Genomic DNA, 27965 nt, shown 5'->3' with positions numbered 1-27965 from the left:
GCAGAACTACATAATCAAGACAAAACGCGATAACACCTACACAAATCGAGTACATAACCAGATAGAATATCAAATGAGAACCTCCATCCCGCCCCATTCCAACGCCCTGAACAAAGTCACATCACCAGCTCTTGCAGGATCAACTCCAACCACATCCACCCACCAAGCAACGTCTTTCTCTGCTTGAATTCGTGCATTGGTCCAATTTGTCAAGTCCTCCTTACGGATACCTTTGAACAGCATAAATACCCGAGTCACGACGTCGGGCTGCGGAGAAATGTGTAAAGAAGCGGCGCGTTCGAATGCTGCTTGAGGAATAAATCGGAGTGCAACGTATTCGTGCTTGAGGAAGGATGGTAGCCAGTAGCTAGTACCATGGCAGTTTCAGTGTTGTGTTTACAAATTGACAGCCTGAGGTAGCGCATATATACGCACGTTATGAATGATGTTCTAGCTTCGGTGTGAAGTCCCAAAACCTTGAGTGAGTTATCGAGGTAAACTGTTACTCTGTCCACTGGAGTGACAATTGAATCCGTATCATCGAGACTGTTGGATACTGGATTGAATGTATCCACTGGTTGCGGTTTGTATGCTGGTGTCCGGAGAAATTCTTGCGAATTTGTCCTGCGAAGAGCAAGACAAGTCAGGAGAGTGATTTCTGTATCATCAAGGGGACTTACTCCGCCTCCCAGAACAAGTACGAGACATTCAAACCAGAGTTGTGTTCAGTCAGACTGCCATCTTGATGGGTGCGGACATTCCATTCCAAACGCCGACCATGGTCTTCTGTGGTAACAATGGGATAGATGACAGAGAGTCTCCATTCAGGAATGAGGGCGAGCTTAACAGAAACATCGATGTCGGAGGGCGAGTATAGATAAATGATTGGCTTTCTAACACGCATACGATCAACTTGAATATCGATGGAGTCACCATCCTCGATGTCGTATGATCCGATAGTCCGGTTCACACACATCGTTACCCCACCAAAAATTGCCCTGGCAGGACCTGAAGTATCCAATATCTGACAAGCACGAGCAACAAGCTTGTCCACCTGCATTCCCCTCGATATTTTAGTAGTCCTAATCTTGCCAGATTGAGAAACAAGTTTGACTGTGACTTGGTCGTCGGATTCTGATACCCGCTCTGACAGGATTGGGACAATGTCCCAAATCTCGTCGTCGTTCCTGCTATGTGGTCTCAACTTCAGTACTGAAAACACTTGTAGAATATTTGGGGTGCGTACGAGCTGTCCTGGTAATAAACCTCACTTGGTGCTGATTTATTGTCAGGCAACTTTGAAATGGCCCGATCATAAAACGGCAGCGGGGCGGGCAATGCCATCTCCACACGCCGAGTCACTTCAACGACGTGAAGTAAGTCGATGATATCGGTCCATATTTCAGCCGTGATGTCCGCATAGTGACCATCGCAAACATTGGGTCGATTGGTCTGCAACATGACTACATCTCTCGGAATGCTCGGGAAATGTTTGCAGGCGGAGTCAAGCATGAGCTTAGAAGTTATGGTATCTGTGAGCCATTAGAGATCTTAATAGTTGTTCCACTCACATTGTACGACTTTTGTCGTTTAACAAGGACTCGTTTTGGACCATATTTCAGAACAAGACATTGCAAAGTTGATTGATCTTTGAACTGAGTAGAACCAAACATCATATTCAGAGCCTAGAGGTACGAATAAGTTTCGAAGCTTTGACGTAGAGGGTGACCACTGACGACAATTATGGCATGCTGGCAGTCGATCCCCTATTACATAACAACAGGTGACTCGGTGGTAGTGATGCTCGTCTGGTCTAACTTGGAAAGCCTTGGCATGTTTGGAGGGGAGGCTATTGCATCCACCACATTGCGAGGAGTTTGTGGCGCCAATCTGTAATGCGCAAACATGTCTGAGTACTAGTGGAGATAAGCTGGTTGCATTCTGCCGTATTGCGGGTTGATGTTCAAATATTCTTGCACATGCCCAAGTGAACTCTACCTATGGCCAAAACGGTGTCCTAGCCAGCCTTGCGCTTGGGAAAGGGTGAAGACAGCGTCGTTGTCGTCGTGTGTGGTATGATACAAGAGTGTGCTCTATGTGCTCCTAGACCCCAAGCCCCGAGACCCCGGAATCTGCCGGTCGAGTCCTTGCCTCCTCTAACTGCGTCATCTGCTCTACTCTCCTATCCTCTGCTATGTTGGATTCCAACATCGACACTTAGCTCTTTTCGTTTCTTTCATCGACGTCACTTTCAATTTGTTCCTGTTTGTCTTACGTAACATTACCTTATAATCTTTCCCTCTTTGTACAGCGTACCTCAGCAGTTCTTACCTGAACTCTGAGGTACGTTTCGCGTTTATCATGCACGCCGGTTCCGTTTCACTTATATTCTTCTCTAGCTTTTGTCTTTAGGTACATTCAATGTCATCTAGCAGTTCTTACCTGAACTCTGAGCTTTTGTCTTTAGTCTCACTTCCAATAGGTTATGAGCCCTGGCTCGTATCGAGCCCTCAACTGAAACTACTAGACGAAGCTTCCGCGTTCACTCGCTGCTCACACATTATTTTCCTGTCTTGTCATCCCTCACGGCGGTATCGTCATGGGGAAGTTCGATCATATCCCCGAACTGCTGGGATCTGAAAATTACGTCGGATGGTCAACCAAAATGCAATATGCCCTCGCGTGCGAGGATCTATGGTGCCATGTTAATACGATTGTAAACCCTGCAGACCTCCTCGGGACGCCGTCCATGTTACCTGCTCCCATCGATCCCGCCAATGTCACGGCTGCTGAAACAGCAGCGATGCGTGCATGGCTGCTAAACGACATCAAGGCGAAAGATCTTATCACGCGTCGCCTTAGTCCATCAGTTGGTGCGTTAGTATCACGAGCGCATGCTGTCACAGCCCGCAAAGTGTGGCAGACGCTCACGGAACATTTTAACAGAACCGACACGAGCGCACAATATCAGTTACACCAACGTCTTGATGCACTTCACATGAAAGATTCAGCTGACGCCACGAACTACGTTGGTCAACATGCCGTCCTACGTGAACGTCTCAGCGACGCAGGAGCCCCTCTCAGGGACAGTGACGCCATCTACAGCTTGCTTATCGGGCTGCCTCAAACCGCCATCTGGCAACAGTTTAAGTCCATGGTAGAGCAGCGCATGCACGACGAAATCATGACCGTGACCGCAACTAATCCTCCCACTTTCACAGTGGATAGCTGCGTGTCCCGTATCACATCAGAAGCTGTGAGACATGTGCATGCTTGAGCCATTCATTCTGCTCGGCCTGGGTCTGAGTATGCGAATGCTGCCGCCACATCTCACGCAGGCACATCCAATGTGAACTCAATCACCGGTCTTCGCAAACATAGGCATAACCCTGAAGGCATTTTCTGCACGACACCTGGATGCAACAAGGGGGACCACGATCATGCGCATTGCTACGGAAAGGGAGGTGGTATGGAGGGACAAGCACCCTGGATGCGGAATAAGAAGCCTGCCGTCGCAGCTGTAGCTGCGACGGCACCTCCCACGACGACGCTCGCATCATCCACTCCTGTCATTGCAGCGGCCGTGACACAGGCCAATCTTCAGAGCCTCTATGACGACGTATCGTTCGCGTCTATTGCAGAAATCCCAGACGACATCGCATGCGCCTCCACCCTCCCTTTTGCAACCATCCTGGACTCAGGAACGACTGTCACCCTGGTCAGAGATCGCCGTTTCTTTCACACATATTCGGAAGGAGACTGCATACCCGTTCGCACCGTGAGTCATGGGATCCTGCAGACTGCCGGTCGAGGGACGTGCATTGGATGGATGGCCGTCGGGGATCGACATCTTCGAGTCAAACTCTCAAACTGTCTGCATGCGCCAGGCGCAATGCTCAACCTCCTGTCAGTCTCCTGCATGAACGCTAAGGGCTGGGACGTCAATTTCAAATCCAATATGACGTGCGAACTAGGATATAAAGGGAAGTCAGTGGGGATCATCCCTGCCACGGGAAAACTTTACGCCATCAACCTGGACTTCATTCCCCATACTGATGCATCGCTCGCTCCCACCACACCTGAGATCGCTGCCTTCGTGCAGGCACCTCTGACGCTTGACCTGTGGCATGCACGCCTCGGTCACCTGGGGCGGAATGCGGTCGCACGACTCAGCCAGGTTGCCAAAGGTGTGGTGATTGATCCCAACTCACCCTCCTCCACCTGCGAGTCCTGCATCATGGCGAAACACCCCCATATGCCCTTTCACTCTTCAGAGACGGAACGCGCCTCCAACTTCCTGGATCTTGTGCACGCTGACGTCTGTGGTCCTATCCCCATCCTCACACCTCACTTGAAGCGTTATTTCATCATCTTCCTGGACGATCACACTCACATCCTGAACTTACAGCTGCTTGCGTCGAAAGATCAGGCACTGGACGCCTGGAAGACGGTACGCGCGAAGTGGGAGAATTTGTCCGGACGTCGTGTAAAGATCTTCCGTTCGGACAACGGGGGTGAGTTCATCAACGACGCCTTCACTAAGTCGCTGGAGTTAGCAGGAATCGTGCGACAACGTTCTGCCCCCTACGCGCATCAGCAAAATGGGAAGGCAGAACATGTCATGCGCACGATCGAGGGCCGGATGTATGCAATGTTGGCTCATGCGCGCCTACCTCGGTCACTTTGGGGAGAGGCTGCTCTCACCGCTGCATATCTGTTCAACAGGTCCGAATCACGCGCCCTGCCACCAGGGAAGACACCCTATGAAATGCTCAATGGCACTCAACCCACGCTCACTCATCTGCGTGTATTTGGTGCACGATGTTTCGCGCGAATTCCTACAGAACTCCAGGAAAAGCTCGGACCGCGTTCACGAGAGGCCATCTTCCTGGGTTATCCACCAGGCGTCAAGGCATGGCGGTGTAGAGACGCCGCAATGGGGACTTTCTTCAATTCGCGGGACGTCATATTCGACGAGACTTTCACTAATCGTCCGTTTCCAGACAGTGACGATGACGACGATGACGACTCCCCAGTCACGTCACGTCCGTCTTACACAGCATCTGTGCCCACACCTGCTCCAACGGTCACTGTGCCTGCACCAACTCCAACAGCCACCTTACCTCGTCGTTCTTCGCGCATTCCTGTCCCCACGCAGAAAGGGGACATTTTCAAATGGCAGCTCATCTCCGACCAATCACGCCTTGCTCGTCAACGCGAGATTCGGGCAGCAAAGGTGCAGGGGGTGCCACCTCCCCCATCCTCTTCTACGTCAGTGTCCGTGTCGAGACCCTCGACCACCATTCCAGAGCCTATCCCCTCAACTCCTGATAATCCGGCAGCTGACCCTGACGCGATCATCCCAGACAACGAGGAAATCGGTTTCTCTCAGACCCTCGCCAACCTTATCGTCGTTGAGTTAGCGTGCCTGTCCATCCGCAGCGACACTTGCCGAAATCCTCTCGCCACCGGCTACAATCTCAAAGTACCCCCTGCCACTTACGACGAAGCCATGCGTCGTCCCGATGCAGATGATTGGCTCGCCACGATGCACAAGGAAATCAACCTCATGTCCGAGATGGGAGTGTACGAGCTAGTTGAGTTGCTGTTGGAACGACGTGCTATCGGATGTCGGTGGGTCCTGGAGTTCAAGGAGGATCTGAAAGGTGGGCCAGTATTTAAGGCGAGACTGGTCGCGCAGGGATTCTCCCAAATACCCGGCGTCGATTTTGGGAGAACGTTCGCTCCAGTGGCTAAGGCAGCGTCCATCCGTGTCCTAGCGGCGCATTGCGCCGCTATGGACTGGGAACTCGACTGTTTTGATGCTAAACGCGCCTTCCTCTGGGGGAAGTTACAGGAAGACGTGTACATGCGTCAACCTCCTGGCTTCGAACGTTCGGGACCGGAAGGTCAACATCTCGTCGCCCACTTACTCTCTTCGCTTTACGGCCTTAAACAGGCGGCATATGACTGGTATGAACTACTTAGGGCGGTATTAACCAGCCTAGGCTTTCTGCGCTGCGAGGCAGACTACGCCGTATTCATATTCGATCACGTCAATGCCGCGGGGAAGAGGATCATTTGCATTATCGCGTGGCACGTGGACGACGGCCTAGCAGGTGCGAACAATCGCGCGTTTCTCGACGAGACAAAGGCCAAGATTGCAGACCGTTTCGGGATCACTGACCTGGGACCTGTCACCAAATATCTTGGTATTCAATTCGTGCGTAACCGTCAGACTCGGGAATTGTGGATGCACCAGGAGGACTACATTGTCTACCTACTACAGGAACACAACATGACAGAGTGCAACCCCGTCTCCTTACCCATGGACCCGAGCTTTCCATTCGGACGTCCGACTGATGTTCACCCCCAGATCGATGACCTGTCCAGTGAGTACCGCAAGCTCGTGGGCGAGCTCTTATACCTCGCGATGTACACGCGTCCCAAGATCGCTCACACCATCATGCGCCTTGCGCAACACAACACATCGCCGGAATCGTGCCACTATGCCGCGGCTAAACACGTTCTACGATATCTTGCAGGCACAATCAGCGTGCGGACGCGCTATGGGGGGCCTGGGACCAATCCAAAACTACACGGCTTCAGCGACTCGGACTGGGCATCCTGTCCCGAGGACAGGATCTCAGTGTCCGGGTATGTGTGGTTCTACAACGGGGGTCCGGTGTCCCACTCTGCCAAGAAACAGACCACTCACGCCTTGTCGTCGACGGAAGCCGAATACATGGCCTTAACGGCAGCTATTCAAGATGGGCTGTGGTTACAATCATTCTTCCAGTGTATCCGGATCTCGCTCGCCTTGCCCCTGCAGTTGTTCGCAGACAACGTGGGGGCGATCGCCTTGTCAAAAGAGGCAGCGAATCATATACGAACCAAACACATAGACTTACGATACCACTTTATCCGTCGCCACATTGAAGAAGGAACGTTTCTACCCATATGGCTCTCAACTCACAAAAACATCGCCGACGTCTTCACGAAAATCTTACCATGTCTGATCTTCGTTCAACACCGCAGCGGTCTCGCCCTTGTGTCGCATTGAGGGGGCGCTCCTGGTGCATAGTGTCTTGTTGAGGGGGCGTGTTGGATTCCAACATCGACACTTAGCTCTTTTCGTTTCTTTCATCGACGTCACTTTCAATTTGTTCCTGTTTGTCTTACGTAACATTACCTTATAATCTTTCCCTCTTTGTACAGCGTACCTCAGCAGTTCTTACCTGAACTCTGAGGTACGTTTCGCGTTTATCATGCACGCCGGTTCCGTTTCACTTATATTCTTCTCTAGCTTTTGTCTTTAGGTACATTCAATGTCATCTAGCAGTTCTTACCTGAACTCTGAGCTTTTGTCTTTAGTCTCACTTCCAATATGCTATCCCTCATGACCACGTCCTCCTCCTATCCCTGTCTCCCCGGCCTTCACCCGAAGCTCCCCACTACATTTGCCCCCTCTCCAAATGCGTCCCTCCGGGGTCGCATTCTACTCTAAGCTGGTTTTGCGTCTGTCTCCTGTTCATCGTCGTCTTCCACATCATCCTCTTCTGACTCTAGATCGTTCTCCGATATTGTTCCTCTCTCCAACTGCGTCTCCAAGGATTCATCTTCTTCGTCTGCACCTTCATCCTGTAGTGCTTCTTGTAGTGCCACCAATGTGGTACCGTTACGTGGGATGAACCTTCAAAGTCTTCACGCATGAAATAGGCCGTTGATGGGAAAGCCTTCTAAGGAAGTGAGAGTATAGGAGTTGCTAGTCTGAGAGACCACTCGCCTGGGTGCTGACCATTTCAGTACGAGTTTCCTCGAGCTTGCCATTGTCATGTCTGTAGCGTTTGCATAGACTTGGACTAGCTGCCCTGGTTTGAATATAACCTCTCCTGTGCGTGACTGCAGCACTTTCTTATCAAAAACGCTCTTCCATTTCATTGCGTGCGCTGTTGCGTGGTTTGCGCTGTCCAAGCGCTGTTGGTCCATGTACGCCATATGAATGTTCACCTCCGATATGGTTGGTTCAGCGCTTGCATCTGTGATTGCCATAGGGATGGTATTGACCACTAGTCCTAGGAGGAGTTCTTTCGGTGAAAATTTGAATGCTGGGATGATGCGTTCATTGAGCTGTCGAATCGCTGTATCGAAGTGGTTTGGCCACTTCCACATCATGTCCTCTGCCTTCGCGTTCTCGTTCTCATCCTCTCCTAATCCCAGACTGCACAATCTCCTCAGTCGTCCTAACAACTTTCTGTTGGCGTTCTCCACTAGACCATTGATCCATGGTGAGTAGGCCGCTACGACATGGTGTTTTGTGTTATGTGCTGAACACCACGCACGTACATCTCCGTTGTCGAAATGCAACCCTCCATCCGTCATGAACATTTTGGGTGCTCTGAAACTGTGCGCGACTGCGTCTAGCCCTGCAATCGTGGTCTTTGCATTGCCGTACGTCTTTAGCTTGAATCCCCAAACATATTGAGAATATGTATCGAGGATAAGCAAGGCATTATGATATCCTCCTTTACTCTTAGGTAACGAGAGGTAGTCCGCGACCAGTAGCTCGAATGGATGTCGTCTTGTGATGGGATACATTAGGGCGTGCAGATGGGTTGATCCGAAATTTTTGCATTGTGGACAGTCGAGGATTGCCGTCATAATGGATCGGTCTAGTGACGGGCTTGCGATTCGATCCATAAGCTGTAGCTTGGTAAGGTCTCTTCCCCAATGCCCGTTGTTAGCATGCTCTTCCTTTGCTAACTCTACTGCTTCCTTCTGCGTGACGCACTCCATTCGCGTTCGTGCTCGAGTAGACTTGCTGTCTGCGATACGCCATAGTCGTCCATCCTCGACTATGTATCCTAACGCTCTGTGTTGCACTCGTCTGCGTTCTCGCTCTGGTTTGTTGCCATCGAGGTTGAACAATGCCTCTATGATCTCCCGGAAAAGTGGTTCTTCTTTGAATCAGTCACATAATTCTGTCGCTAACGTCTCTGAAGTGGTGTCAGTCTGTTGTACGAGGAATAGGTCATTCACCAGTCCTCGTTCTGCCTCCCAGTCTTCGCTCACTGACCACGCGCTACCATCTCCGTCCTTCTGTGGTTGTCCCGATGCCCTTCAACTAAGAGCATCCGCTGCCGTGTTGCTTGCACCTGACCGATGTCGTACATCTGCAATTTGGTAAGCTATAATGCCATCTCGCCATCTGGCATGCACTATTGATGGCTTATCATTCAATAATGTATCTCTCAGTGCAATACAATCCATCTCGATTTCGGCCGGAAAGCCCCAAATGATCGATCCGAATTGATCGAACACATATTTCAATGCTGCGAATTCCAACAGGTAGGGCTTGTACCATTCCTCTGTTGGTGATGTCCGTTTTGACACGAATACAATTGGGTGAACTCTGGTAGTCGTTTCACCTGACGTTTCTTGAAATGGGAAACACTGTGCTAAGACTGCTCCGAAGCCATCTTTGCAGCCATCACTGATGACGATAAACAGTGTTCTGTCGAACATGGGTGCTTTGAGTACCGGTTCCATCAAGAGAATTTGCTTGAGCTTTACGAATGCGCGAGTGTGTCATTGCTCCCAGAAGGTTTCGAGTTTGCATTCTCTCAAAAACTGTCTATACTTATGTTTCCCTCCTTTCACACTGATTGGTGGTGCATCCAGGTTGCGCAACATGTCTGTGAGCGGTATTGCGATACGAGCGTAGTCTTTGATTAACGATCTGAAGTATCCTGTCAAGCCTAAAAAGCGCATCAATTCTAATAAATTTGACGGAACTGGCCACTCAGCGACTGCGGCAATCTTTGTTAGATCTGGCCATATGCCCTCCCGTCCCACTCGTGCTCCCCCGAAAATGACTTTGTTCATGAACAATTGTGTCTTCGTTGGCGATATTGACAAGTTCCGTTCTCGGCACCTGGTGAAAAACATGCATAAGCGATCCAATAATTCACTGAATATGTTTCCCGCCATTGCGCCATCATCGACGTATAGCTCCATGAGTAGTTTGACTAGGATATCTGACAGAGCCAGTGCTGTAAGGTCGCTGAAGCATGAAGGAGCTCCTTGCACGCCCATTGGCATTCGACGATACGCTTCATATCCTCGCCCTTCCGTGTAGAAGCATAGGTATGGTTGACTGTCTTCCTCTACCGGTATCGCGTAGAAGCTGGCTGCAAAATCCAATACGCAAATATATTTGTGCCCTGCTAAATGTTGTTGCTTCGCTGCGATGTCCCCTTGTGGTGTTGGTGCGACTTGAGAGATTTTATTGACATCGTTGAAGTTTTGACAGATACGCCATTTGACCTTTGGCGTATCGATTTCCTTCAATTCTGGTTCTGCTGCTGATGCTGAGTTCATGTCAATATCTAAATCCGGCGGCTCACCGAGTGCGATACATTGCTTATTAACAATCCTCCGTATGTCCTCCATCGAAAGGCTTGTCCCTGAATGTGTTTTTTGTATGAGGACTGTTGATGTGATGGCCTTTACTTCGTCCGATTTGATAAACCTTGTAATTCCTGCTTCCCGCATGTCGTCCAGTACTGGGAACAGGTATTCTCATTGCGGTTTGGTTAACGGTCGTTGGTGTACCTTCTTCGAGAGCGTAGCGTCTGGTGGAATCTGTAGTCGGAACTTGATGAAATCTACTTGTTTCACCTCTCGTACTGATAGTGCAAAGACGTCTGCGAATTCCGCAATAAGTGCTTGAGTCTGTGCCCGTTGATCTTCCGTGAGGTGTTCTCCATAACGGACCGCGTTCACTATTGCTTCCACTCGTGCTGGCCAGAACGGTCCGTGTTCGGTCAACCTAGTAAAGATATCTTTGGGTAGCGTCGAGGTTGATGGGTCTAGTACATCACCTGCTGTAGGTACTTGTTCTATATCTTCCACTTCGAAAACCGATTGAGGAACTGAGTCCGATTGCGTTGCTTGATGAGGGGTGATGGTGAGCTCGTCCGTGTTCCTTTCGCTGATGGGTGCCTGTTGAATTGAAGTGTTAGTTGATGACTCGAGTTTATGTACGTCTATAGGTGATGGTATAGTAGATACATGTAATATATTATTATTGTTATTGACGTTCTGCTTAAGTATAGACATTGAGGATGGTACGATTTGATTAAAGGTGGTACTGGATGGGAAACGGATAGCTGTAGGTAAGCATGGAAGCGGTAATGGTCGAAATGTGGTGAAGTTCGAGATTCGATGGAAGTCGTTACCATATGGAAGTAGTATGGCGTCACTGCTATAATCGTGTATTGCACACACTTGCTCTAATAGTGGTTTTCCGATTAGCATGCGCCACGATCCTCCACTAGGAAATACTTTGACGGTTGTTTGAATATTGATCAGTCCCCAGGAGATTGTTCCTGACCATACACCAGTTGACGATACTAGGGAGCCATCAGCCATACGCAGCGTTCTAGAAGATGGACTTAGCGGGGATAATCTTCTTGCGATCCGCTGAAAGGCTGCTGTGTCGATTGCGTTGATCATGGCGCCGTTGTCGACTATGGCTAGGATTCGTATCTTCTCTCCCTGAGGTCCGTGTAGATGAGGTACCGTAAGGAAGGGATTGCTCGTTTGAGTTCTGATTGCTTGCCCCGCGTCATCCAACAAATAAACATCAGTGATAGTATTGCTAGATATAGTGGAGGGTACAACCGAGTGCGTGTTCATTGATAGATTCTCAGACGATGTTACTACGTCCGTAACTGAAGAAGAAAGATCTGTAGTCAAAGGGTTACTAACTGGTAGCGAGTTAGTTTGCGAGAGATGAGAAGGTAACTTGACAGGCATGGTAGGCGATCCATTCTGAGTATGTACAATATTGAGTGCTTGTGGCGCTGTAGAGGATGAAAAAATGAAATGTTCTGGCTTCGTCGACATGGGTGATTGGTTGGTGGACGGACTCTGATCTTGTGGGACTACTGCTGGTCCATCGTTTGCAGTGGTCCCCCATAGTTTTCCGAACTCCACTCATAACCTTGATCCGAAACACCTGCTCCCTCGTATGGTTCTCCCCAACCGAGTTCCTCCTGCGGCGCAATATGGTAGACTGGTGCGGACAGTGTGTTCCCTTGCGGTGGGAAGTAAGGATGATTTGACGTGGTGACGTATTGGACTGGTGTGGGGTATGGAATTCGTGGTGTCTGCTGCTGGGTTGCTTGTCGCAATAGTCCTGCTATGTACTGACGCCATCGAGTCTCATGTGGTCATAGTTGACTCGTAGCCATGCACTGCGAACTAAGGTGTGTCGGATCCGTGACCATTCCACAACTATAACACTCTCCCGATCCTAACATTGCTGTTCCCGGATGTAGGGGATATGGCCGTTCTAACGATTGAGCACTGTCCATACCATATGCTCTGTGCCATAGGCTGACATCTGCTTCATATTGCCGCATCCCAGGTTCTGTGTTAGGCCTTTGCGGCATCAGAGCCGTCTTTTCTAGAATCTGGGAGCGAGACAGCTGTACTCGTGGGATAAATGTTCCCCTATTGTTACCATACGTTGGGTATCCACTGCGCACTGGTATTCCTACGTTCATTGATGGTAACATTGCTGGTGCTGTGGTGAATGATGATGGGTTGAGAGCGTTCGGCATTCGTACTGGTGCAGGGTGGTTCGTGGGTGATGCGTGCTGCAGAAATTGTTGTGGAGCGGGCGAGGGAAATGCTATGCTTTGCATCTTGAGTTTGGAGATCTCTACGTCCCTCGCTCGTTCCTTGTCTAAATTCTCACGTCCTCATTTGAGTTTGATGTTCGGCACATCTTGTATGTCTTCCACGAACTCATCCCATGAGTTGTAGACGCACTTGAGATGGTCTTTCAACAGGTCCGGGATGCCTTCTAATGCATACTCAATCATTGCACCATCCACATCACCCATTCCCAGTGCCAATCGCGAGATGTTGACCGCCCAGGTTACATGTGCATAGTTACCCGTCCTCCCTTCTTGCGTCCAAACTCCAATTTCGTCTTCTTTCAACACTTGCGCCATGATGCGCTCCTTCTGTTGCGCTCGCGTGAGTTTAGGACGCTTAGGAGGTGGCCAGCATTTGAAAAATTCAAGTTTGAGGTTGGCGAATGAGCTGAGATGGTGGGACGTTAAGTTATGGTACCATTCTTCTGTGACTTCTCCTGGTGTCAGCTGCATGCCGAACCGTTGAACGCGCTGTGCATCTGTCCAAGATATAGGGAGCGATAGCTCAAATTGAGCGAACCACGCTGATGGGTTCTCGTTCTCCCCATAGTCGCCATAGAAGAGTGGTACTGATTTCACAGTGTCTGGTGTACCCATTGTCTGCATTTTGCCTAAGGCTGCCCATGGTTTGTTTGATTTCGAGGTCGTTATGAGAGGTGGTTTACGAAGTGCCGATGTCGTCTTTGCTACTGACTTACTTCTCGGTCTAGTAGGCGTAGTCGACAATAACGAGGTTTCAGTAGAATCTGAGGAGGGAATATTGTCTACCGGTGTGAAGTGTGCTGGGTGAAGGCGAAATGCGCCTCCAGTTTCTCCCGATGGTTCGTGTTCAACGTAGTGAGGCAGTGGCAGAGAAACATTACGTCTCCTTGGTGTTGTTGGTGCTCCTTCCAAGGGATTCATTGGGGAAGAAGTAGGAGGAAGTACTGATAGTGTGCCTCTTCGCTGTAGGCGTCGCAGCTGTGTGCAGTCTTCAATAGAAATTCCACCTGATCCAGGTTCCTGCTTGATTTCGTGGGTCACCTCCCCACTCTCATCACCATATGTCCTAGCCAGCCTTGCGCTCGGGAAAGGGTGAAGACAGTGTCGTTGTCGTCGTGTGTGGTATGATACAAGAGTGTGCTCTATGTGCTCCTAGACCCCAAGCCCCGAGACCCCGGAATCTGCTGGTTGAGTCCTTGCCTCCTCTAACTGCGTCATCTGCTCTACTCTCCTATCCTCTGCTATCCCTCATGACCACGTCCTCCTCCTATCCCTGTCTCCCCGGCCTTCACCCGAAGCTCCCCACTACAACGGTCAGGATAGTGTCAAATTTCTCCGAGCATGACCCCCAGTGAGAACTGGCTGTGCTCGAAACAGCCGGAGTGTGCTAGGATATGCTTATGGTAGTGGCTGAGCAAAGAAGCATCAATCAGCATATCTTGGATATGAAACGGTGAAAATAGCACATTAACAATAAGATGGGGCAAAGCCTCTGATGCTGCCTTATGTTTTTCTTCGCACGAACATATGAATATCACACTGGCGCATATTAGAGCACACTTTTGATTCCCTGGGTGAATGTGCTCATATAGGCTGTGATATGATTATGCTTGGATATTGTTTGATTGTGCTGGGATATAAAACACACCTGTAGCACTAGCACAGCTCTAAAAACACTACAGAAAGCGACGAAATACGAAATAAAACTGAGAAACACAGCATCGGAATGTACGAGGTGGGATCAAAACAGTGTCAAAAGTGTCCGGAAGGCGGCGGGTAGGATGGGAAACAGCCTCGAATGCATAAAGCGCGAAGGAGTGGAGATCTACTAGTACATCTTGCCTGTATTGATAGTCTTGTTCCATTTGTTTTCGGTAGCCTAGAAACAATCAATCAGAATAGATGCTGATGCCAACCATATTACTCACAAGTGTGTTCGCTTCATTGTCATACTCCTAGATTAGTAGAATGAGTGGATATCTGTGCAAAGGGAACGAAGTCACATACCTTCCTCTGCTCTTCATTGAGGCTGCCGTAGTAGACACAGAACTTGTCCGTAGTTCCGTTTGTCTTGATTTGCTTGAGCCAGCGGTGGGTGCATAAATTCCTGGTCGTATAAAGTAGTCAGACAAAGAATATTAAAAATGAATTCATGTACCGTCCATTATGCTTTGGGCTCGGACACATTTTGCCCTTGCCGCTGGCCTTACTCAGTTTCTCTTTCTTCGCATTCGAGCCAGTGCAATCTTCTAGAGGAGGGTCTCCAGGACCATGGGACTCGAGGGGGGGACTCACATCTAATTCAGCTGGGGGAGATGGTGGTATATCGACTTTTGCAGCAGCGAGTGCTAATACAGAACTATAATACTGTGTTAGTAATGGACCAGATAAAAATCAACAACTTACAGAGGATTTGGAAGTGTGATTCTGAGAGGCTTTGGTGCAGGAGTGGACCGAGGCTTGGAGCTAGCATTAGATAGTACAGTGATCGCAGTCTCGTCCAAGTCAATCAGAGGTTCAGCAGTGTTCTTGGTGTCAACAAGGGGTTTGGTAGTGTTCTCAGTGTTGGGAAGAGGTTCGGTAGTGTTATTGGTGTTGACAAGAGGTTTGGTAGTGTTCTCGGTGGTGGCAAGAGGTCCGATAGTGTTCTCGATAGGTTCAGTGGTGTCAGCAGAGTCAAGATCGGGGCTTGATGGCGTGTTCTCCTTCTCAGAGTTAGTTCAAGTGATAATCAGAGACAGAACAGGCCCAGGGACATCGACAACAGGCGCAGGTAGAGCTGCAGGGGTGCTTAAGGGTGGAGATAGAGAAGAACTGTAACAATAATTACATGCACCCTTGACTTGGATTTTCTTGCTGGAAACCTTGGGCTCAATAGATGCCATTGACCACTTGCGTTTCTTGCCTGTTTGCTCATTGCTGTTGGTGTCGTTGTCGTCATCGTCGTCATTGTCCTCTTTCTTGACGTTGTCTCGAGATTTTCGGTCATCACTGTCAAGATCATTGCGGCGCCAGGAAGGATATGAGGTTGTTGCGAGATAGTCTAATTTCCAACCGTCATCAGCAAACTTAAAAAATTGGTATGCATCTTCCATCAGCATGTGTATAAGCTGTCTCGCAGAATCAGTCACCTTCCCCCAAGATTGTGGCACTATTTTTTGATTTAAAAGCTCAGACCATCCACCCTGGAGAGGCTTGCGGATTGCTTTGACTGTGTTTTCAGGGACTGGATCCCCGTTTTCATCCTCGAGATATGGAATCTTCCCGCGATCAGTGGTTTGGCTACTGGCAGTATCGAGCCAGCTCATAAAGTTGTCCTGGGACCAGAACTGTATCTTGGGATATTGCCTGCGGGTAGGGCAACTGGATCCAGGAGATGTCAGGATGATAGCCTTCGAATCATGGAGCTTGAATGGATCGGGTTTGGACAGCTGAATGGCACTTGCGAGATGTTCAAACATCGACCTATGAAATTCAATTAAAATTGGCTAGTACTAAGAGAAAACTTACTTGATGGTATCACGCTCAGTGGTCAATTGAATTTCCCGCAGCTCTAATGCCTTGCAGTGTTCATGCAAGGCTTGATTATCCTGCATATATGCGCCCTAAAAATATGTTTATGAACAGTAGAGTCATTAGCCTATAGGCTACAGTACATACCTGATGAAACTGGCACTGTAGTGGGCCTGAATCAGCAAATGGGTCAGGTAGCAGCATACCTGGAGACAGGAGGGAAGGGTAAGATGGGTCTCTTGCCCAATGTGGACTCGGATTCTGGAAAGGGGAGTGATCATATGAATTTCTGTCATTATTAGAGTGAACTGATGGTCCCTCATGAAATGGAAACATGCTGGGCGATGGCAAGGATGACGAGGAAAGGTAGAAAGCCTGCATGTGTTCAATGAGCAAATATCAATTCAAAACACGTCAGAACTTTAAATTTCTGACTACACCAGAATTCGTACGAGTCCTTTGCTCAGACATACATACTCTTATTTATTATTGTCCCTCAATGCCTTCCTCTACTATTAACATGTTCGAGGATAATATCCTTGTTGAGATTGATGGTGTCACCTCTGTGTGGGACACATATTGTCTCAGCCTTAATATCGTCACTCCTGGATCCAAGGTAAGTCGTTCTTTTTAATAAGATAATTGTGATGTTTATCTATTCAGCGAGTGATTTTTCGGTTCAAAGATATTGAGAAGATCATTCAGCAAGGCTCGTACAATGTGTGAGTCCACTATTTGTTTAATACAGCATACATGTCATTTACTCTGAAGCTAGTGATAATCAGCCATCCAGCACAGTCGTGACCGAGGACAAAATCAAGACTGAATCCGATTCACCTCAGACTACCATCAAATTCGAGGAGGAGGATGTGAAGCTCGAGCTCGAGGGGAGAAGTGCCCCAGCCGAAGAGGATGGCACAAAGTCTACATACACTACCTTCGTCCAAATAACTAACTGACATATTTTGGAAGGACTGTATCTCCATGCACGCTACTCACTCAATGTTGTCAGAATCCGAATGCATGCCCTACAGACCCATTTGCACCATGGCGCTACTTGGTATGACCTTTCAATCGGTCAAATGTTGCAACACGAGTGGCTTAAAGGAAGGCATTGTATGAAGAGATTAGAAACTATTCAGGAAAACATCATAAAGTCTGATATTTTTTGCCCGCTGCTTTGTTCATTTTCACTTCATTTGTATGCTTTCACTTCGCATAGTTCAGTCAATTGTTTTGCACCTTTGCAGTCCTTACTTGTAATAATACTGTTATTATTATACTTGCAATTGTAACAACACATTTGTCCACTACTATTCGGGATCATCAAGATCATCAAGATCATCCTCAGCATCCAAATAGCCTGAGTAAGGTACTCCAAGGTTGGATATATCAAGACCCGGTCTCTCCATCATGAAAAAATGGGGCTCAGTAACTCCTGAAGGGAGTGTTGGGGTGTGTGGAACCATGGCGACAACACTGAGAATTTTCTTGACATCAAGAATGCAAAATTCATCGAGGCGGGTGCAGGAAGCAACTGTTTGCGACAAGAGTTTGAGAAGTGAGTCGTCGGGGGCAGAATACAACTGAATCAATGCAACATTTACAAACTGCCAGTCTTCTTTGTCACCAGGATCTGCTTCAACAGACAGCCGTGTAAAATATAAGATTTCGCCAAAGCAAACCTGTCCATCAAGATCAATCTAGTAAATACTAGAATTAGAATTAGTCAGTAGCAGACAGTGAATTATGAGTGCACCTTTACATTCCGCAAAATATGTATCTTCTCCAATGGCTTGATGGTTTCTTGCCAAGCAGATCGCACAATCTGCCCATTTGGCAGCAAAAGATGTGCCCATTTCTTGATGCGATGAAGTACACGACCTTCTCCAAGGAAATGAGCAATGTCTTCTGCATGCTCTGGATCTGGAAGATGAAAGTATCGGTCGCGTTTCCGTAGGAGAGCGTATCCATCTCCAAGGTCGACTGAGCTGGTTGGAAGGCCCTTGGGAGGCTCATCAAGCTCAGGTAGGACAGAAAGCAGCGTGTTAACTTGGCAACGCTGCAGTCCCTCTTGTGAGAGGTTGGCATAGGGATTTGATGGTTGTTGAATCTCTTGGCCAAGGTTTCCAATTGTGCGCTCCATGGTCCACTGTGCATAGCAAATCGGAGGTCCCTTTCTTAAAGTTTTGGGAGCAAGGTGGTTGACTTGATGAACGCATGGCCGGATAAACTGTAGTCGATCTTTGTTACGCTGGTAATACAATGTTTCAAATTCTTTCTCCCAGTTGCAAAGAAGGACGTGTGCATGTCGAAGATCTTCGGTGGTGATGCGATGCTGACATAACAGCTGGAAACCACGAACAAGTTTGCAGTAATTTAGCCAATAAGGCTGGGGAAGGACACCATAAAGTAGGGCAGGACCGAGACCGAATGTATACAACTGGAATTCCCAAGTTTTGTAGCTTGTATTAAGCTTCTCGGCAATGTTGCATGGCTTGCGATCGAAGGATCCAGGGAGATATGGTCCTGCTGCCTCAACTAGTCCGCCATGAGCTTCCCAGGCATCTCGGTCTTTAAGAACAGCCCAATCTCAGCTATCCACATCATCTGATGGGCCACAGTCCATCGTTCCACGCCAGAGACTGATGTTGAGATCACTAAGATTCCCGGCAATATGCATGATGTCCAATGTCATACAATGAGGAACTCTGAGACAGTGGGAAGGTTTGAGGCCAAGAATTAGTGGGGGCTTTGTGATGCCAGTGTTGGTCTTATTTTTGTCCAACTGGCGCTGGTTCAGAGATGCTACAAGCAGACATAAGTTTTCAGCGTATTCATCTGATCCTCCAGGTGGAATCTTAAACACCTGAATATCAGGATGTCCACTACCGGGAGCACACCATTGCGGCTTAAGGAGAGCGGGATAATAATGACTCCTGCAAGTTTTTTGTCTGCCCCTCACACCACAGTATAATCGACACCTGTTCTTACCACTATGCCTAACCATGCCGTCCCAGTATACAAGTCCAGGGCCATCAGCTGTTGTATAAAGGAGATGGAGGTTGGAAATAAAGCGAGCATTGCGAGATGCATCCCAAATCGGAAGACCTTCGTTCTGGAGAGCTGCAAGATGGTGCATCCCTACGATGAGAAAAGAGTCGAGATTCTTGGGTTTGTTAGGACCTGGTATGAACCTGACTGGACAGACATGTACCTTTCGATAGCGCTTGTCAGGGGCGAGATTGATGATAACCCAAATGTACATCCAACAGTCTGACTGTTTGCTTTCATAGAGTTGGGCCCCGTCAAGTGAAACCATGAGGACTATGTCATTTTGTTTGATGTGCCCATCCAGAACCATGTAGAGGTAATCGTAACCCATAGCGATATTGTCTACAATGGGAATTTGCCCAGTTTGCTCTAACTCAGCAAAAATTTGCTGCATGCAATCATGGAGATAGTGCATGTCTCATGCACTCTCTGGGTTCCGGTACACGGCTTGGAGCTGTGGGCCTATTGGTATAGTGACGAATGTTTGTGCAGCGACCTTTTATCGCCCACCGCTCGCTTGCATTTTTGCCTGATCCCAGCAAGATGTTCTGCACAATGGACAGTTGTCCTCGTCAGCATATGGGCCAGTGAACGCAAGACACGACTCCAGTTTATTTCGCAATGAACTTCTCAACAGCCTTGAAACTGAGTACCTCATTGGCTCCTTCTGCGCCTGCAAAGTTGCGTGTTATAGCTCTACGTATCCGATCATAGGCATGTTGCGAACTATGCTCAAGTGCAAGGTACATGGATATACTCTGGTGAACTCCTGGTCTCTCGATGTCACCAGGTTCTTGATGCGGATTACGCAGTCTAGCTAGGACATCCTCACCCAGCTTTGCAATTGGATCTTCCAGTGAAGCGTTCCTGAGTAGGTGCACAAACTCCATGGTTTCCTGCATTTTCGGCAGTACTGCACTCCGGATGAGCTGATCGATATCAATATTGGGCCTTGTTACAGGCCCAGAATCAATCTGGAGTTTGTTAGGAGGAGGGAGTTCGTCAGGAGGAGGGAGTTCGTCAGGAAGAGGGAGTTCATTAGGAGCATGAGCTTCTTGCTCATAGTCACCATTAAACAGAGAATCGTCGTCCTGTAAACTATCATGTCAAACAGGTGCGTAAAATTATGTGCAGTTCTGAACACGTACCATATTAAGTTCAGACTGTTTGGCTCATTTGTGGTGTCCAACTTTGCGTAAGGATTCCACACTCTCTCGTGCTCGTTTTGCAAGACTGTGGATCGTGTCCAAGCGACGAACGCTGGGAGGTAAAGACAGAGCGCTCTCTGTAGCTAGAGCTGGCACAATTGACATCCTGTGCCCATGTAGCACTCAGCCAGTGTGTATTCTTTCTCTCTCGTCCTGAGTGCTAGCTTCCTTCAGGTGCATGCGCCATGTCGTATCCGAAACCATGTGAGACTGGCCTTGATTGTACTTGCGGCAGACACATATGTATCGGGGAGCATCTTCGAGTTGCTTAGAACTGGAACTTGCATACATCTAACATGTAAAATAGACGCTAGAAAGACTAGCGGAAGCACATTAGTTTACATCAGTATAGGTAGATTGCAAGTGAGAGACATTGCGCACCTCAGTAAGTTCAAGAATAATGCATAGCTGGGATGATCCAAAGGAAATACGAGAGACCAGAGCATTAGCTAATTGTACCGGTGAACGGACGAGTGGATGGTTCGAGTGGTCAAGAAGTAAGAAGGTAGAGGTGTCGAAGGCGATAACTGTAAGAAGGAAATATCAAGTCTAAATGCAGGATCATCAATACACCTCACTGAGGCAACAAATGCAAGATGGAAACATGCTTACAGAAACCAGTAAGGGAGAAAGGTAACATATTTTGATGCGCGCCAGTGTGTCCACATGGAGAGCCTTCTTGGAGGATCGAGTAGAGTTTGGATGAGTGGTATATCTACTACTACTAGTAAGTTGATATGATGTTATCATAGTGTACTGCATTGATATGACGTTACCATATTGTACTGTATTGATGCAATCGTGATGCATTGATGCGACAATGTGTGGGATCCTGGGATGTGATTGTGCAATGCAATGGTGTATATGTATGTGACACAATGTATACAAAATGATATGAAATTATAAAGTAGCACAGACCAGCACAAATGGCCATAGGATGAAAAGGGAAATTCAGGTCTCAGCATATCCTGGCTGTTTTGAGCACAGCCAGTTCTTACTGGGCATGACCACCGGCATGTTGTCCATCGCGTCATGCTGTGTCGTTGTGTTTCTGTCTTCCTTGCTCACTACTATGGCGACTTCTCCTTCATTTCACGGTGTTGTTGGTCTTCAAAACGGAATCAGATACCAGATCGACAAAAAGAATTACAGGCATTATGACGCTTTCATCGCGATTCCAGAACTGAGAACTGGGAGATGTTCAAATCAACGTGTTCACATTTGGTGTGAATACCGCACCTGCAGAAGACGGAATCTATCTATTGGATGCACAGACCACTATTGGTCTAGACACTGGTGATACGCAGCAGAAATTTGGGATGCGAAAATGGGCAAGCTTCTCAACACACTCAGTGAGTCTTGAACACAGCTGGATTTATGGCTTGGCCTGGACTGGTCAAGCAGGGAGAAGTGGACTTTGTTGTCATTGAAATTTACTGAAGTGTCCCGAATTTCCACTTCTTCAGTTCAGTTCACGACACTACCAGAGCTGTCAAGAACCAGGACTCGTTACCTCCAATGCAATATTTGTGCTCACAAGGAACTTTCAACTGGCAGTTGATTCACTCCAAAACAATGCCCAGGCACTTAACATTATGCTGGACCTGTTGCTTAAATAATGTCCTCGAAGTTTTCATCCGGTTTTTGCTCCCACCTTTCTCACTGCATAGCCCTCTCTTAGCTAGGTATATTTATCAAGTGATAAGCATCTCGAACTTTCTAATCCCTCGGCACTTGACACACCGGCAGTTTGGGAGTTTTCCACTATGCAAGATTTGTTTCAAAATGTTAGTGATAAAGTTGGAATTTTTACTGTACATTTTGACACAATAAAGATCAAAAATTTGGATAGTGCTAAAATCCTGCACAAAATTCTACATTTCATGCACCTTTTTGAGCGATGTAAATTATGAAGTTTTCAGTGCGGGAAAATGCTTCCCAAAATATCATGTGATGTTGGTCATTTTGCAATTGCGGGCACAATCAAATTTTTCAGCAAGATAAAATGGGAAAGTAAAATACGGACTTTTAGTGTGAGAAAAATGACGTGGGCACTCGTTGGGCATTCATTGGGCAATCATTCATATCGGGTATTTAGGCATTCACATTTGTCAGGCTCGTGGAAACTATTGTGTGTAGATTCGTGAACAACTAGAATACGGTATCACTAGCATTACATGACATAGTTACTTGTCTAATGTGAGGTTAAGGAAGGGATGTCAATGCACCACCCAGACCAGTTAGCGAGCTGCAATCACCATCACCATCATCAGCATCCGCATTATCTAGCCTACACCTCTTGCCAGACAAGGTGACTTCTACCCCCGAGCCTAATAGTGACTGAGACTTGGTGAACAAGCCCAGCTTGTACTTCTCCTCGTGCTTGAGTTTTTGCAGCACGGTGGCGTCTTTGACAGGCCAACCAGATAAATCAAGCTGCTTGTTGAAAATGTCTATCACAGTGTCGTGCGAGTCCAGGACCTTCATATCCATCTCCTTCTTGTAGACAGGGGAGTCAGTCATGATCCCATGTGCAGCTATCAGCAAATCTTGTGTGATAGGGACTTCTCGCATTGCTTTCTCATATGCGAGCCGGAACTTATCAAATATCATTTGCTGATGGTCAGTAATCTGAGTGTACCGATGTGAGAAGAATTCAGCGAGTGCATGTATAAGACCGTCGAGCGGTTTGCAGTCGACAAACATGATGTTCAGAAGGTTGCTTCTCCTGATTAGCCAATCTGCTTTTGAAGATGATCCGGGATTGGTTTCGAAGACCTGTGTTGCGAGTGATGTCCAGCAAATGATGTCCATGTACGTCTCCTTGTACATAAGAGCCATCCACAGAACAACATAAAAGCTTGACTCAAGATCATCCTTGACTGAGTGTATCGCATATTTATGTTCAATGAGGTATGCAGACATGAATTGCCAGGTTCCCTAAGTAATAGCAAAATTAGCACATTATATAAAGTGCATGGAATAAATATACTGTGCGTGTTGTTTGCTGGGGACCCTGAATATTGATTAACTTTGCCAAGTCCCAATCGATGAGGTAGCCCTGCCCTTTGTAGATGACAACATTTCTGACACTGAGGTCTCAATGTAGCACCTTTGCAAGTTCGAATGCTTCCTTGTGAGCTGTGTTGATAGATTATGAATAAGACATGTGCGAAGTGAAAAACACGTACCAATCAGTGCATCACGCACAGCCAGAATAAGTTGACGAGAACTCTCAAAGTCAGTCAGTTTTTCGCCCACGATATTGAGAGCCAGACGGTGGAGAATGTGCGGAGTGAGAGGCAAGTGGGGAGTTGCCCACTTAGTGCATCCGAACTTGGCAGTTTGAGTAGATTGCTGAGCGATAGAGGGGGGTATGTCATGATATGCGATGCAGTTTGTGATATTGGAAACATTGTGCGAATGCAATAATTTATAGGTCTCGCCTTCTGATAAAACATTGGGTAACGATACCTGCCAAGAGTCCTTGAACATTATGACCTTCTTGTTGAGAAGGTCGAATGCTGGACACGCACGGGTCCAGCAGCCAACAGGCGAGTAAGATCTTGTAAGAGGTTGAGGAATGATTAATGTAAGTGAGCCGGGGCCCTCGACACTAGGGATATCAAGTTTGAACATACGAGTGGTACTGGGAATATTAAGCTGTGACCTTGCGAGGTCAGCCTCCTCGTCGCCAGCAAGTGTTACAGAAGTGTCGACACCACACATTTCAGGTGATGCTTGTGCGTAACGATGAAAGAAGTCAGCCAAATATGGCTCGTTATTGTAGTCGATGGTGCTGGTGACAATAGCGCCCTCCCTATCCCATCTGATGATGCGAGCGTGATCATGTACGATCAGGAGAGAGAATGTGTGGGTACGGAACTGGGTGCCGAGCTGAGCTGCAGCATAGCTAGTTATTTGTCCCAGAGTGTCCATACCCCGATTCATCTTGGATACAATGCTATCAACCCCAGAAGGGTTGCAAAATGCATCGTGGGAGTAAGACCATTTGAATTTGACAATAATTTCTGTTGTAGAAACATTGCAATTGTGCGATGAAGGTGCACATCCATCAGGATACACGCAGATGTCTGGCTTGATATTGAATACTGTTGAATTTATTTTTGAGCAGTTTCATATGTCTGGGTGACTGTGGGTGTCGACAAACGACAATTGAGGCGCGAAAGGTTTAATGGCGTTAATCTAGGGTTAGGTTGTCAATAATCTCACTATCGTATACGAGAGATATACTCACAAAAGGTATATAGGCATGTTCCTCATTTCTAACAGAGAGCATATCGCTGAATGCTCCAACAGCAGAAGTGAGGGACGAGGGATCATAATCGGGAATTTGACAAGTAGGAAGGAATTCCTGGAGAAAGTCTTCAACTGGCATTGGGCCAACAAAATAACCTTTCATCTCTTTACCCATGGCCTGAATAGTTTCGTGCCGGCATCGTGTAAGAGTCGTAAAGGGTAGCATGGTGGAGCTCTCCCGTTTGATAGGAGTATTGATGACATCATCGGGAACTAGATAGGGGCCTTCCGCAATGGGAAGCGCTGCTGTTTCTGCGGTAGGGGTGCATTTGGCAGGCACTGCAAGGTCGGGCACAATGTTCATGATGAAAATGCTGTGTACAGGGTATGTATATGACGTCGATATGTATATGACGTTGGTATAATTGATAAGTATTGTGGGTATGTGGGTATATGTACAGACAGACACTAACGGCAAAACCCGGACCGTGGTGATATATTCGGAGAAGAGAGAGAAGGGAAAAAGAAAACACATGATCACAGTTGGTGCCTTTTATAGTGAATGAGACTCAGTCTGGATTTTCCCGGACCCAGAACACCGCGAGTATCAGGCCACCGACACCTTCTGCATTTTGAATAAAGATTGATAGTATCTGGTTCAGTCCTATTAATTCATTGTGAGACATGACATGTGAAAAAAGGGTAAGGGACATACCGAAGACAAAGACACAGCAACAATGTGCTGTGGAGAAAAATTCCATCATGCAAAATGCATCACTACCCACTCAGGCTTGACAGTTTCGAGGCGTTCAGCAAGCATTGAGGAATATAAATGAGACGGGAAGTAAGGATAGTGACGGAAAGGGTCAGAATGAGAGTGCAGAGGGAGGTAATGCTGTACAGCGAAGCCCACTACTCGCTCCATCTCAAAAATGTACTTGATGATACCTGGTGTTGGTTGCATGTTCCTGATACCACCAGGATAATAGAGGATGAGACTATTGCCCACATGGGTGGAGTCATGGGTATAGATAGATCCCTCGTGAAGCGTGCGAGTATGCAAGACTGCCCGCCGAGCTTGAATGAGTTGGCGGAGGTCGGCTGGGATAACTTGTGGTGTAGGGGAGTGATCTTTAGAAACAGAAATAGGATTAGCATCGACTAAGGGAGATACGACGGCGGACTGGTGGGGGTACGCCTCACACCAGGGCATCCGCGCGCCCAGAGATGCGATAGGGGACACTGGGGGTCCCCTCGACTAGCTAGTATTGTCCTCCTTAGAGTACTTCTCTCCATAGGACATTAAATCTAAATTAAAAAAAAAAAAAAAAAAAGGGAGATACGAATCTGTCGAATAGAGACTTCACCTCCCTAAACACGGGAGGACAAGAAGGTCGAGTGAGCCAATATTTGAGTTTCACAGCCTTGATGTATGAGTGAAGGAGAATCGATTCTTGCTGACCTGTATAAGCCAGCGTAAGGAGTCCATTATTAACAAAAGTGAGAACTGTACCAAAAATGTGATTGTTGGGCAACTGCTGCAGCTGCCCAATAAGACGCTCATATGGGAAGCACCACCATGACCTCACAGGACCGAAGAGCTGCAGATAGTCCCAGACATGCAACGCCATATTGCCATTCGTGCAATGGGGTGCATGTGGAAGTAATACCTGCAAGTCTCTCATCCAGTCGACAATGTAACCTCGGTATGCTTCTGCTCGAGCTGTTGTCATAGACCATTGACACACAATGTGAATGGCAGATACAAGTGCCATCATATGATCGAGGATGGCACGACGATTGACTGCAATTTCTGAGGTGCGGTGAGTAGATCCCTCGCCCCACAAGCTGACCAGAGCTATGGGTAAATATAATGTCATTAGTGTGCGCCATTCATCAGCCTTCAGGGTTCCAGCTTTGGTTTCTCCGAAGTTATATGGAACTGATCTTAAGGAGGATGGCGTGTCCATCGTCCTAATGACATCAGTGATACGTCGCATGACTTCTGGGGTAGTGATGCGCAATTTTGATAGCTCAGGAGCGAAAGGTTGGGTCCGACGCTACACAGGGATGACTTAAGAGGGTACAATAACACCAGTAAAGTAAAATACCTACCCAACTGATAAGCGATCTGACCCAATGGGGTTTGAAGACCTTTTTGCCAGGGTGTACAGTGGCTCAAAAAAATGTCCCAATGTTTGTAGGTTTTCATGTAATTGTGTTATTGCGAGCCAGGGTGTGAGAATCTGACTAGAATTATAGAGATTATGTATAATTGATTCAAACTCAAAAAAGTGTCCCAATGAGTCACCTAATTAAAATAGCCATATCTTCGCACGGCGTCAATGGATTTTCACGCTATAGGGGACATAATTGTAGCCGAGAAGCGGAGCGTTTTGGGACCTCCCTTTGACTTAGTCAGATTCTCACACCCTGGCTCGCAATAACACAATTACATGAAAACCTACAAACATTGGGACACTTTTTTGAGCCACTGTAAGACGTCTGGCGTGATGCCCAATCCTATTGACATAAACTGAAGTGATGCGACCGTCTTGTTCAGCAGCTTTCTCTCTAACTGTGTGAGGTGATCCTCGATAAGCTGTAGGTCATTGCCCTCAAGGTTGGGGACCGCCTCAGTAATGAGACTCTGAATTTATTTCACAACTCTGATGTCCTTTTCTTGGAATTCTTGAGGTTTGTTGAGGTCAACGTCAAGGAAAGGATAAGTGAAAGCAGGGATAACATCAGGCTTGCGATGTGCGGAATCAGATGTGAGACCTAAAAATTCACGAAAATGAGCATGCACGAGACCCTCCAGCAGGCAATGCATGGCGTCAACGACGATTTGACGAGAGGGATCCCAGTATGACAACCTCCAGAGTGTCGACCAGCGCACCCTGTGTGATGCGAACAACTTGTTGCGCTCAGCTGAAGTTCCGGCATTCTTCCAAAGCTCAGCATAGTGGCACAGGTCACATACTAGACAGGCTATGGCACTACGTGTAACTCGGCCGTGAGCGTTGAGTGCTGTGCGGGAATATTGTATCCTGTGCTCCCAACTTTTAACCATGTCATCAACTACAGGATCGAGGAAGAAATTCAACTTGTCTCCTGAAGGTTCTGAGGGTCCAGGAATGATACCAGCTAAGTACATATTCTCGTGTTTGTACCAGATATCAAGGGGGAGGTTCAAACATGCGCATGAGATGATGCTGGT

General features: G+C 47.6%; 6 protein-coding genes across 6 annotated transcripts; 1 reads left to right on the top strand and 5 right to left on the bottom strand.

Moving 5' to 3' along the window:
* Positions 1 to 25: 25 nt before the first annotated feature.
* On the bottom strand, positions 26 to 1925 carry F5891DRAFT_1281709 (uncharacterized protein). The gene is made up of 6 exons (XM_041370497.1): positions 1737 to 1925; positions 1572 to 1685; positions 1247 to 1515; positions 681 to 1190; positions 436 to 624; positions 26 to 367 (listed from the first exon to the last, which is right to left on the bottom strand). Exons 2-6 carry the CDS (start codon positions 1674 to 1676, stop codon positions 70 to 72), a joined length of 1371 nt encoding a protein of 456 aa, XP_041219808.1. The 5' UTR covers positions 1677 to 1685; positions 1737 to 1925; the 3' UTR covers positions 26 to 69.
* A 12613-nt stretch (positions 1926 to 14538) lies between these two features.
* F5891DRAFT_985231 (uncharacterized protein) lies at positions 14539 to 16427 on the bottom strand (the record flags this gene model as incomplete). Its single annotated transcript, XM_041377562.1, has 8 exons — positions 14539 to 14589; positions 14639 to 14665; positions 14718 to 14817; positions 14869 to 15069; positions 15117 to 15415; positions 15455 to 16175; positions 16221 to 16315; positions 16371 to 16427. The coding sequence occupies 8 exons, from the start codon at positions 16425 to 16427 to the stop codon at positions 14539 to 14541; spliced, it is 1551 nt and encodes a 516-aa protein (XP_041219807.1).
* Positions 16428 to 16722: 295 nt separating this feature from the next.
* F5891DRAFT_985230 (uncharacterized protein) lies at positions 16723 to 17182 on the top strand (the record flags this gene model as incomplete). The annotated part of the gene is made up of 3 exons (XM_041377561.1): positions 16723 to 16839; positions 16887 to 16945; positions 16972 to 17182. 3 exons carry the CDS (start codon positions 16723 to 16725, stop codon positions 17180 to 17182), a joined length of 387 nt encoding a protein of 128 aa, XP_041219806.1.
* A 354-nt stretch (positions 17183 to 17536) lies between these two features.
* F5891DRAFT_961902 (uncharacterized protein) lies at positions 17537 to 18369 on the bottom strand (the record flags this gene model as incomplete). Its single annotated transcript, XM_041375857.1, has 2 exons — positions 17537 to 17926; positions 17983 to 18369. 2 exons carry the CDS (start codon positions 18367 to 18369, stop codon positions 17537 to 17539), a joined length of 777 nt encoding a protein of 258 aa, XP_041219805.1.
* Positions 18370 to 19888: 1519 nt separating this feature from the next.
* Positions 19889 to 20167, bottom strand: F5891DRAFT_961860 (uncharacterized protein; the record flags this gene model as incomplete). Its single annotated transcript, XM_041375851.1, has 1 exon — positions 19889 to 20167. One exon carries the CDS (start codon positions 20165 to 20167, stop codon positions 19889 to 19891), a length of 279 nt encoding a protein of 92 aa, XP_041219804.1.
* A 2523-nt stretch (positions 20168 to 22690) lies between these two features.
* F5891DRAFT_1195511 (uncharacterized protein) lies at positions 22691 to 25109 on the bottom strand (the record flags this gene model as incomplete). The annotated part of the gene is made up of 6 exons (XM_041368142.1): positions 22691 to 23425; positions 23478 to 23546; positions 23598 to 23626; positions 23677 to 24597; positions 24640 to 24691; positions 24744 to 25109. 6 exons carry the CDS (start codon positions 25107 to 25109, stop codon positions 22691 to 22693), a joined length of 2172 nt encoding a protein of 723 aa, XP_041219803.1.
* Positions 25110 to 27965: the final 2856 nt, after the last annotated feature.

This window comes from Suillus fuscotomentosus, assembly GCF_016647785.1.
Source record: "Suillus fuscotomentosus strain FC203 chromosome Unknown F5891scaffold_83, whole genome shotgun sequence".
In the NCBI taxonomy this organism is placed as follows: domain Eukaryota; kingdom Fungi; phylum Basidiomycota; class Agaricomycetes; order Boletales; family Suillaceae; genus Suillus; species Suillus fuscotomentosus.
This window is presented reverse-complemented; position numbering and strand designations above follow the sequence as displayed.

What these genes read in the sequence shown, in the direction of transcription:
- F5891DRAFT_1281709 (XM_041370497.1), bottom strand. Translation starts at nt 1,676, where the DNA reads ATGATGTTTGGTTCTACTCAGTTCAAAGATCAATCAACTTTGCAATGT. An exon ending in TACTTGTTCTGGGAGGCGGA is followed by an intron (nt 625 to 680) that starts GTAAGTCCCCTT and finishes TGCTCTTCGCAG; the next exon opens with GACAAATTCGCAAGAATTTC. An exon ending in GCTAGAACATCATTCATAAC is followed by an intron (nt 368 to 435) that starts GTGCGTATATAT and finishes CCATGGTACTAG; the next exon opens with CTACTGGCTACCATCCTTCC.